At 32.9% G+C, this 11752-nt stretch overlaps 2 protein-coding genes and 1 long non-coding RNA gene across 3 annotated transcripts; 2 read left to right on the forward strand and 1 right to left on the reverse strand.

Moving 5' to 3' along the window:
* Nucleotides 1-643: 643 nt before the first annotated feature.
* LOC122588472 (dihydroneopterin aldolase 2-like) lies at nucleotides 644-5807 on the reverse strand. Its single transcript, XM_043760594.1, has 3 exons — nucleotides 5488-5807; nucleotides 1669-1881; nucleotides 644-1038 (listed from the first exon to the last, which is right to left on the reverse strand). Exons 2-3 carry the CDS (start codon nucleotides 1863-1865, stop codon nucleotides 834-836), a joined length of 402 nt encoding a protein of 133 aa, XP_043616529.1. The 5' UTR covers nucleotides 1866-1881; nucleotides 5488-5807; the 3' UTR covers nucleotides 644-833.
* A 1444-nt stretch (nucleotides 5808-7251) lies between these two features.
* On the forward strand, nucleotides 7252-8602 carry LOC122589665. The gene is made up of 2 exons (XR_006322301.1): nucleotides 7252-7970; nucleotides 8054-8602. It is a non-coding gene; the product is annotated as an uncharacterized LOC122589665 (long non-coding RNA).
* A 1583-nt stretch (nucleotides 8603-10185) lies between these two features.
* Nucleotides 10186-11133, forward strand: LOC122587523 (putative F-box protein At4g38870). The gene has a single exon (XM_043759708.1). The coding sequence runs from the start codon at nucleotides 10186-10188 to the stop codon at nucleotides 11131-11133; it is 948 nt and encodes a 315-aa protein (XP_043615643.1).
* Nucleotides 11134-11752: the final 619 nt, after the last annotated feature.

Here is an 11752-nt window from a genome sequence, read left to right on the forward strand (position 1 = left end):
ATGTGTGCCTCTTACCATTCATAATATTTTCCTTATACGTAATATATACATCTTTTTTTTTTAATTTTTTTTTTGAACAACCAAATTCGAACCCTCCCAATAATCCACTCTTACAAATGTAGGAAGTGAGATTCGAACCTTGATAGATTTTCCGAAGTCTATTATTACTTTCCTTGAGAGGATGATTTTGTTTTACAAATACAATCAAAGCTAGATATGTCATATTATCATGCATATATGGAAGTTATAGACTGCAGTAGTGCAAGTGAGTTAACTGGAAACCTACTTCGATTCAAATCTTGTAATTATAGTTTGTTAAAAGAATAAGCAACGGCTTGCCAATATATAGAGCACAAGTATTTGGGTAAAGACCAAGGTTCAATCCCTCACATTTAGTGAATTTAGGAGTATTGGAGTCGGAATAGTGTTACAAAATTGCCGTTAAAATAAAAAAATTGGTCAAATATATGCTAGATATCTCACAAGTATTATCTATAGGTGATCATAAGTTTTGACATTTTGAAAATAGATCATACTATTTATCAGGTTTTCTATTGAGACCATGAAAAATGATACTCAAGATGACTCATCAACTAAGAAGTGAGAGTTTCTAGTCCTACTGTAGACATTTTGCAAAATTATATGATAATGAAAATCTTATATAGTGTAATATTACATTAACCAGAAGAGCAAACTATCAAATTTCTGCATCAAATAATGTTAGAACCCATGGCCAACTAAAAGAAAAACAAGTTGTAGAACAGTTTCAGAAAAGAGGTAGCATAACAACATTGGACATTATGTTTATACACTAAGGTCTAAAGAGAAGCACTTTATATCGGCATATCGGTGCTTCTATATCTGATAATCTCCACTCCTAAATAGTCAAGAGGTCCAGGAACCGCCACATGAGGCTTTCCAACTACCACACGTACAGCGGATATCTGTGAGTGATTGTTCAACGTTGTAGTTGCAATAAGTTGAGCCACCGATTCTAATAGATTCTGAGAAGGACCTTCTACGATATTTTTCGCAATGCTGTCACATTTGAATATAAAGGAGAAAAGGTAAAATATGTTAGTATACAGAAGATCCTAATCGCAAAAAGTATTTAAGAACTTTATTATAGAGACCAAAAAGAAAGTATGATCAGCTAACATAGCAAGATTATTTATATTAAAATGGTTCTCTGATTTTTAGTAAACTACAAAAAAAAAAAAAAAGTGCTTCAAAAATTTCTTGATAACACTTGGATGTCTTTCCAGCCAATTTCACCTCTACAAGGTTTATTGCACCTCACTTGGTTCTATTGCATCTACAAATGCACAATCAAGTTGTTAAAAGTTACTATTTGTGTTACTTTTTTTCGTGGATTCTTATGGTTTGGGGTTTGTGTGAATTATTTCCTCTTCTGTGTTCCTTAACATATTTTCTTAACTATCTTCATGTTCTTAGAATGACGAAGGACCATACTTTTTTAACACACAAAACTTAAAAACAAAATAATTAATCTCAAGTCAAAGCCAAAACACTTTATAACACATATTAATGAACAGCTTTAAACCCCAAATCTGTTACAGTAAAATTTAACACTTCATTTGAAATTCTTATTGACCTTAAACTTCATTTGGAATTTAAAAGTAAAATCATAAGTAAAGTGAATCTTACCGATAGATGTCTGTGTAACTGACTGTATCAGACATGTTGTCAGTGTGACCAGGCGTTCGAAGATCCATCCAAGCATCTACATCTATCTTGAACTTCTGACCCAGTTTCTTTTCCTCCTGCTTCACTCCATGATAACCATGGAACATTAACCCTCTTAGTATCAACTTGTCTCCTAACTTTGCCCCATCTGATGTCATTGTTCCTAAAAGATATCTGCACCAAATTTCTATTTGTTTACGACTTTACGCATATTTCTTGTACTATAATAGAGAAGAGCACATAATGTTAAAAGCCCATTAAACCTTTCTACCGAATCTATGTGTAAGTTGCAACAAAATAGATTGTATTCACCAGATAACTAAACAATTGAAACGAAACCACAGATAATGGAACTATTAGTAGCATAAGTAAAGACGACCAGAAGTAGTTAAGGCCAAATGTTGGTTATATTGTTTACAAATGAGACACCTAAATGAACATAAACAGAAAAGCATAAGCAAATGAAAGACCAAACTTAATACAGCTTATGGAGTCTTTAGAGCTGTAAGGTTGTGGTGCATTCAGATGTTTCACAAACATTAGTCCTATTTGAAGGTAATTGTCAGTTATTAGAACATAATTACATACATTGATACATATAGCTAGGACAGAAATTGAGAAAGGACTGCTATCCTTTTAACACTCATGCATACATAATAATCTAAACTTTTGGTATCTCAAACCACTGAAAACTCCTTAACCAACATTGGAATATTTTCTACATCCACTCACTCCGCCGAAAAAGCACGCACAAATGTGACCCACATGCATGTGAGACTACATGAGATGAAGGGTCATTGTTGATTTGTTGAAGCACACAAGATGTTTAGCTTATCCGAATGGTGTTTATTGATTCATTGAAAGTTTAACCCAACAACCCAAGCAGATCATTAACATGCGACTGTGTATCATGCTAACAATATGTCACAAATACACATCAAACGTTGTTCAATTAACAGTTACTTTGGTTCAACTAACCCAGTACCACCAAGTAGCAAAAGAAACAAGATGCGCACCAAAATAGGACATTAATTTGCAGCCATGCATTTAGGTCTGCTCATGGTGCTAACAAAGCGTTTGAGTTACTATTTGACACCCACCAAAATACAGTCAAGTGCTTGGAACGTATCCAGCTATAGCCAAAATCTATAGTAATCATACTATGTATAACTTTAAATGTTGATAACGTGTGTATCCAGCTTTCAAATATTGTAACTATAATGGTTTTCTGCTGACGTTTCAACTTACATGGATGTCACTGTAGCAAAAGTACAACCGGATATGTTGAATATCTTAATATGAATATTTGTTATCTGGACACACACAATAGAATAGAAGCTTTTTAAGCTGGATACATAAATAAGACTTTGGATAAAACTAAGATAACTTTACTTTTAACTTAATACCTTTAAACTTAATGTTTTTCTTTACTAAAAAAATTTTAATTATTTACACATTCAGACTATTATCGGCATAGCATTCATAAAGTAATCGAAACCACCACCACACAAGAGGGGCTCCAAACAGTAGATGGCTAACACAATGAATCCATAATAAAGAAATGTCTCGGGATCTAACATACATACGAAGTTAGGTCTTTTGGTTGCTGTACCATGTACTTTTTCATTGATCTATATATCCACTTAACTTTCAAACTTTGTACAAAATATGCACGTTTTGGAAAAAAAATGATGGGCTTACTGTGTAAAACTCAAAAAACCCAAAAAGAAATGGTCTTGATATGTGAAATATAGTGTGGGTGTTTGGAATCGCTTATTATTCGGCTTATATGGTATCTACACGCGTACACGTGTTCTGCTTATTGCTTGTTAATTTCAGAGAATAAGCAACAACAAACATTCTATCACAAACTGTACTGAATTAAGTAACACAAGTGAAATATTATATGATGCAGTTTCTCATTGAGGAATATCATCAAACACTTGTTTGGTGTTGATCACATTCATAAAATAAATATATACTGTACTCGTATATGATAAGGCAGGCAGGCCCATAAAAATATATATATATATATATAAATTGAAAGACTGATATCGTGGGGGTATTAGGGTATAGAAATTGGCGAGAAGTGGAAGATGAGAAAGTACCTGCCGCCGCCGGCGGGAAAGAAACTTAAGAAAGGAGAATATTGGGAAACAAATACAAGCCTGCCTTTCAAGATATGGCCAAGGCTCTACTGCTATGCTATTGTTTGTTGGAGTCTGGTAGGCGGATGTAGTTCACAATTGACGGGGGGAAGTGCCCCCTATGACTTTCGTATTGCTTTAGAATGTTTAGTGTAAAATAACACATAAAATGAAACGCGTTCAAATTTTATTTTCATAGAAAAGAAAAATTAGAAAATACATTTTTATTATATTTTACTTTTCATTTTTCATTTCTTAAATTTTCAAAACCTCAAATTGTTTTCTACTTTTTAGTTTTGAACGCGTTTTTAAAATTTTTATTTATTTTCTAGAGATGAAAAACTCCTTTCATTTTTAAAAAAAATAAAAATAAAAAACTAGAAAACATTTTCCACAACTAAACACACCATTAGTTTCTGATAGTTTGTTGGATCAAAAACGATATATGCCCTCGGTCCAAATTGAGCATGCCCTTGTCTAATTAAAAATAAACCAAGGATAAACAAGATATATTTATGTATTGGGCTTATTTATAATCTCATATCTACCAATCATTTTTCTTATTCTTCGATGTGGGATCATTTGCGGAACTTGAACTATTGTATTAGAGTGGTTAAAATTTGAAGATTTGTATCTGGAGGGGTTAAAGTTATGTTTTTAGTAAAATTTATAGTATAACCCCCGGTCCATAATCCCTATGAAGTTCCGTCGTTGTGTGGGATATAAAAGCTTTCAAACTACATAGTTGTTTGCTTGTTTATGTTTAGACTTTATGTTACGCATACGGTACAAAACAAATAAGGTAATCAATTACCAACCGTAACTACAACAAATTAAACTCTGTTATATATTTTTTTTCCCATTTAAATTTTGCTTTTCTAAAAGTACCAACTAGAATAATGTATGATAAAATCCAAATTTATCGATGAAGGCTTGAGCCTCTTAGGAAAAAAGTGTAACCAGACAATGTTTAGTAGTTTTGTAGGTGTGACTTATGAACTTCCATTGCAAATTTGTAGTTTAGAGAAGCTACAAAATTAATTATTTATCTGCTAGTTATTTTCGGATGATGGTGTTATTATAAGTAAGAATGTTGTTATAACCTCTAGTTCTTTCATGGCGTATGGATATGCTTTTCGAAAATTTTATATTCTTTGTTGTTTTCAAGGAATTTTTTTTTCCCCATCGACATTTAATGGTAGATCCGCCTCTGCGGCCTGGAGGGATTACTTTATTAGTTTAATTTAATCCATTCTTATTTTATATAACATTAAACTATAACATTTATATAACTAATATTTTCTAACACATATTTTCTAACTTTTTTTTTCAACATATATTTTCTAACAAACATTTCTATAACTAATACTTTATAACATATATTACTAACACTTGTTCCTAATATATATTTTCTATAACAAATATATATTTTATATAACATTAAACTATAACATTTATATAACTAATATTTTCTAACACATATTTTCTAACTTTTTTTTTCAACATATATTTTCTAACAAACATATATAACATTTATTCTCTATAACTAATAATTTATATACTAAACAAATATTTGATAACACTATTATATATTTATATAAAAACAACTATTTAAAAGGTAAATGAGTAATACCTCGTCTGAAAAATGGTTTATCGGAAAAATATGTAGAGCAAAAAACGGACTGTCTGGCTGGCCGGACAAAATAATAGTCGCCGGAAAATGCTATCGCCGCAGTAAACCGGAAAACTATAAAAACTGCTTTCGCCGGAAAAATGTCGCCGCTAAAACCACGCCTGAAAATGGACCCGGGAGGCCGGAAAAGGTAGGTAACTGTAAAAAGGAATGTTGATAACGATGATGAGGGGATAGATGACCGGATTTGTGAGTTATAAGAATGGAGAATAAATGATTTTTTTGGAGAATTTTCCTTACAGAGGAGGAGAAGGAACTTACAGAGGAAGAGGAGGAGGAGGAGAAGTATTCGGAGAAAGAGGAACGAATGGATGTATCGAATAGAGAGGTGCATCGTTTATATCGAAATACTGCCAGTGGGGACCCACTATTTGCGGCGACGTCGCCGCTAATAGTGGGGACCACCAGGTGGTCGGGTTACTTCTTTTTCCGGTTACGCGCTCCGTTCTTTTACTTAACTGAAATGCCTGTAACACATATATTATAAAAACTCAATTCATTCATATCTCGTACTCATAACATATATAATTTTTTTATAAGATGATTATTTGAGATATACAAAAGTAAAATCAGGCCGATTCATGTGTTTCATGCGCGACTGAAAATCAATATGATTTTCCGATTTCATGAATGCTTTCAAATCAAATTTTCGCACCCATTGATATGAATAATTCAAGGTATGTGTTGTTATTAAAGATTTTATTTTTTCTCCTTATAATTTTCAGCAAATATTTCTTTTTTTCTTTTTAGGGTTCTTTTATTTTTATAAATATTTTGTATTGTATATATATATATTTTTTGTATTTTGTATCTTTACTTCTGTTAATATCAAGATCAAATAATGATGTATTCCTTGAATAAAAAGAAAATATGTAATTATAGTAATTAGTAATGACATACATATCTTTGTAACAAGTTTTGAAAATAGCTTGGTCTGTCAATTTTGACTTTCAATCTTTAGGCTTTTTAAAAAAATCTTGAAATATTTTACAATATTTGGATAATCAAGACACCCAAATTCAACCTACTCATTGCTAGTTTGCTACCTATATATTTGACGGGAATTTGTTAGTTGAACCAAAAACACTTCAGCTTATTTTCTTTACCCTTAAATTGCTATTTTGATTTATACTCTCGGATGTGCCATCTCAAAACATAAACATTAAGACTAGGACATTCATACTGTCAGACTAAGCACCTTAGTTCTTGAGTCCTCTGTTTGAACTCATGGCTGGTCATATCGTTTATGACAATGTTGTCGATGTTGATTCTAACAAGGAGTCGTGGAATATAAGGGTTAGGGTTATGACAACATTGTTGATTCTAACAATGTTGTAGTGAAACAGACTTACAAAAGTAATCCTAATGTAGTGTCAAGCCTTGAAATGATACTGACGGATCAACATGTATTAGTTGTTGTTATATAAAAAATGTGTTTCATATAAGCATTTTATCTACTATACTTATTATTGTGTTGTTTTTATTATTTTGGGTATGTAATTGAATAATAAGAGTACCAGGATGGCAAGATTCATGCTACAATAAAAAAGAAACTAATCGGCGACTATGACAATGTCCTTGAAGGAGTTGTCATGGTAATCAGTGATTCTGCAATGGGGTCAATTATACATCTACACCATATCCGCAGCTTTCCATTGGTCCTGTGTGATTTCGATTATCTTTTGGTAATGTTTTTTTAACAATGGCATAAAAGGTTATATAGTTATTTTCTTGCAATTTACTACAATTGATAACAATTAACAACAACATTATAAAAAGGTTATATGAAGAACATACTGTCAAATAAAAGGTTTGAAGATCATTTATTTTTTCCCTACAATTATATGAACATGTTAATAAGGTTGGTTAATTGTAGATAATTTTTATAAGGAATTTGGCATTATCATTAAGTTTGATTTGTGAGTACTTTTGGTCATTAGAGTATCACAAGATTATAGTATTCATTGGTGGTATACCCGTGAATACAAGGTAATAATAGTTGTCAGTAGTTTTGGTTATTAGAGTATGACAAGATTAAAGTCTGGTCATGATGGTGCAAGGCCTTTAATGACAACTGCTTTAGATAGGCAATAGGTTAATATAACAGAGAATTTCTAGGAGGAGGCAGCAGGGAAAAGTGGAAATCATTTGATGCAAGTGAAGGTAATTTCAATAGCTCAACATATCAGTTTTGCAATTCTAGCACACATGGGAAAGTGAAGTGTTTTATATTTGTTATAGACGATTAGCTTTTGTTGCATTTGCCATATAGAGTGGCAAGTCCCGCCGCAACATGTGTAGGTAAATTGGTACAATATACATATATTTGTTTGTTTAGTCTATAGAATATTGTTAGTAGCAGTTATAGATATTGGGCGACTTACATGAAGAAGAAACAGTCTCCACTTATTACAGCTTTTCAGGTACAAATTTAATCTTATATTGTGTTTATAAATACTTGTAGTATAACAAGTAGGAATTTTACAATTGAAGGATTTGATGGCAGTGTCATAAGCATCCAGTAGTAAATGACATGTGACACATGTTGCTCAAAAATGATTATTTAGAAGACCTGCAAGAAAACTTTGTGCAGAAAAAGGAACTTGAATAGTCCAAAACAATGCGTATTATTTTCAACCCCTTTACTAATATTTAAGGTTATAGTTACGTGCTTATGTCCTATGATCTCTTATATCGTGTGAAACACCCATTCGATATGTCATTTCATTTAATTACACGATTGATATGGAGAAAAGTCTAAATGTCCTTGTTTTGTGCAGGAGTGTGTATTCTTCCATTGGAACCAGAACTTGATACTTTACTTTATAATTAATGGATGCGGAATTCATAACTTCACATTGAGCAGATTTTGGATACTTCATGATTCTTTAACCCCCTTAAGAAAAAACTCTTTTGATATTGTGTATTTGTGTTGGTGGATGAAATCGCACCATACAGTTATTATTTCATTTATTTACATTTTTATATAAAATTAGTATTCAATACAGATTGATTCTTATATGATTTTTTTAATTGTCTACGAAACTTTCTTAAAGATTTTGTTTATGTATTAATATTTGGTTTGTTTTTTACTTTATTTTATTAGTTCATTGTTTTTTGATTTTGTAATCTTTATATATAGTTTTAAAATAATGGACGGAATAACCAACGTATTCATTCAAAAAAGTGGTTATAAAATTCTGCCACAACGGACAAGTACTATGTTCGTATATATAATTAACTGATACGACTTCCAATAGCTCATAATGTGACATTGTTAATTTAACATTGAAAACCTCTTACTTTTTATTGTGTTTTTCCGCGTATTACGCGGGTTAATAATCTAGTTGGTTATATATGATAAATACTAATTTAAAGTTGGGTAAATATAAAATTTATAATTTTAGTTGAGTGGATATGTAATTAGGTTGTTAATTTTGGGTATATATCAAGGGAATATATAATATACTGCTAACAGTAGGCAATTTATATACTGTAAAGACTTTTAAACCTATTTTTATCTAAGTCGGTTAACCTTCTATGGGTCCCACATTCAAATTATGACTTTTATAGTGGATATCGACTAGCCGACTACTATTTACTGAGAAATTTATTTCATAAACATCATATAAATATCATATATAAAACCATCAACACCATCATGTACTTCAAATAGTCAAATTCCAAAAGAAGTTAAGAACATAAACAAGTATCAGTGATCACCATCATGTACTTCATTTCAAAACCATAAAACCATCATATACTAATCAGCAGCATCACCATCTCGTAAGTGACTATTAGCAGGCCTATCACCATCTCGTAATTCATCCATCTTAAGAAGAAAGGAGAAATCGCAATTAGAAACAATACATATGATTTAAGGTTTTGATATATGAAATGGGTATACCTTTTTCTGTTGACACCGGGTAGAGTTATGACCCTTTCCTCTACAATAGCCACATCTTTTCTTTTTCTTCTCATCCATAGACAATTCTATACTAGATTTTTGCCTTGTGGCTACCTTCGGACGCCCTTTCGTCTTCACACGATTTATAGGATCAGACGCAAGTAAGCGTTGTGGCATGTCCATCTGGTTGGCAATTGGTATTGTAAAATTACTTCCAGAAATCATCCTAGCTTGACTGTTCTTTCTTCTATGTTGCCCTTCAAAAAAACCATCAAAGAATTGATATATAAAATTCTCTCTTTTTTTTAAACATTAAAAATTTAAAACAACCCATTGATCCTTCCGACCCGCTCCATTTTTACAATTTCCAAACGCCATAAACACCCACAAATTTTCTTTTCTGTTTTCTTTTCCTTTTCAAGATGGAAACTACAGAAAAATTGAAAACCCTAACCCTCAAATCTGACAAAACAACAACAATAATTTCATTCCCAAATGAAATCATCCAAGACATCCTTTCCAGACTCCCAATCATATCCATTCTCCAATTTCGTTCCGTATCCAAACAATGGCTGTCTCTCATTTCTCACGACCCGTCTTTCCCCAAACTCCACTTCAATCGCTCTCTCGCCACCAACCGCACCGCCCTATTCATCGACGCTTACGACACATCCACCCGCCTACGTCATTTCCTCTCCGCCTCACTTTCCGGAGGCCACGTCACCCATCTCATGACTCTCAACAACGCTCCTTCAGACGATAATGAAACCACGGAAGCCGAACATCTCCGCGGGTTAGTTTTATTCACTTCCGGTAATGGTTTTGTTGAAAACGATAATATTTTTGCTTTCATTATAAACCCTGCCACTCGTAATATTTACAAAATCCCTGATCCACCTGTGTGTTTTTATATGTGTTACTTTTTCGGGTTTGATGAGGTTAAAAATGAACATAAGGTGTTGAACTTTAGAATTAAGGATCGTAAATCGATACGGTCTAAGAGACTGAAGGATTTAGAGTTAATGATATTCTCTTTGTCGGATTATTCGTGGAGAAAGATTGATGTGGGGAACTTTCCTGTTGATTCCGAGAATCTGTTTTTTGGAACTAAAAGTAGTGTTTGTGTTAATAGTGTCATACATGTGATGCTTCATAGTCCGATGGAGATTTTAGCGTTTGATTTGAGAACGGAGAAGTTTGAGATAATTAAGGTTCCGAATGAGGCTCTTGTGTTTGAGACAAGTAGTCTGTATACTAGGAATGGGAGGAAGACGGTGAAGTTTAACTACCCTGGGGTTATGAAAGTTGATGGATTGTTAGGTGTTCTTAGTCATGATCGCGCGGTGGAAAGTAATGAAATGTATATTTGGGCATTGGAAGATTATGAAAACCGTGTTTGGGTGAGAAAAACGATTGCTTTTTCTGAGTCTTGGGTTGATTTAGACGGGCCTTTTCCATCTTGTTCTGGTAATGCGGAAGAGATTTTGTTTTACCCGAAAAGGTTGTCTAGGAATTTGATGAATGTGCCTGTGTATGATTTGAAGGCTGGAAGTTATAAATCAGTGAAATACTTTTTGGGTCATCAGTTTCTACGGGCCAAAACCGTGAAGTTTAATGAAGTTGTGAGTTATACTGAAAGCATCGTGCCTTTAGTGACAAATGAATCAGGAACTTCATGATTCTGAATCCTGCTACACTATTCTTTCACCGGGGAAATGTTATCTGTAGTGGTGAAGTAGACCATAATCTCCACCCAATGCAGACACATACACAATTTCATTTGTTCCCACCACTGACTATGTATTTGTTTCCACCGCGAACTATGCAAGACAAGTATGCGCTTGTTGGCATACTTGGCATTCCGCTGGTAGTTGATGTGAATTTATTTTATTACTCCGTATTATTTTAAGTTCTGATGCTAAACAGTGTTCTGCTATCTTAATGAAGCTTGCAGTCTCAAACTAATTCTGTTTCATACAATATTGTGAACTTAATTCGTGGAATCTTTGATTCTGGTATCATGTGGTCATAGTCTCGTATGATAGATTGGTCTGTTGAGGGACCACAATGTGGCGTATCATGCCAAACAAAATCTGGTGTTTCCGCCGTGCTGTAAATGATCTTTCTTAAGTCTATGATTATGGCGTCTTTTGTAGGATCGTCCTGTTTAGTATCATGAAATTTTTATGATCAACTTACAATATCTATTTAATATGTGTGTGTAAATGGTAATTAATCTCAATGATCACAGTATCACTCATCTGCATCTCGCCATGATAAGATCATAAAAATCAGCAC

The sequence above is a fragment of the Erigeron canadensis genome, chromosome 2 (genome assembly GCF_010389155.1).
Source record: "Erigeron canadensis isolate Cc75 chromosome 2, C_canadensis_v1, whole genome shotgun sequence".
NCBI lineage: Eukaryota > Viridiplantae > Streptophyta > Magnoliopsida > Asterales > Asteraceae > Erigeron > Erigeron canadensis.

Excerpts from the sequence above, each read along its gene's own strand:
- LOC122587523 (XM_043759708.1), top strand. The coding sequence starts at position 10,186 with ATGACTCTCAACAACGCTCCTTCAGACGATAATGAAACCACGGAAGCC.
- LOC122588472 (XM_043760594.1), bottom strand. The coding sequence starts at position 1,865 with ATGACATCAGATGGGGCAAAGTTAGGAGACAAGTTGATACTAAGAGGG. Across the intron at positions 1,039-1,668 it reads AGTTACACAGACATCTATCG|CATTGCGAAAAATATCGTAG; the intron begins GTAAGATTCACT and ends CAAATGTGACAG.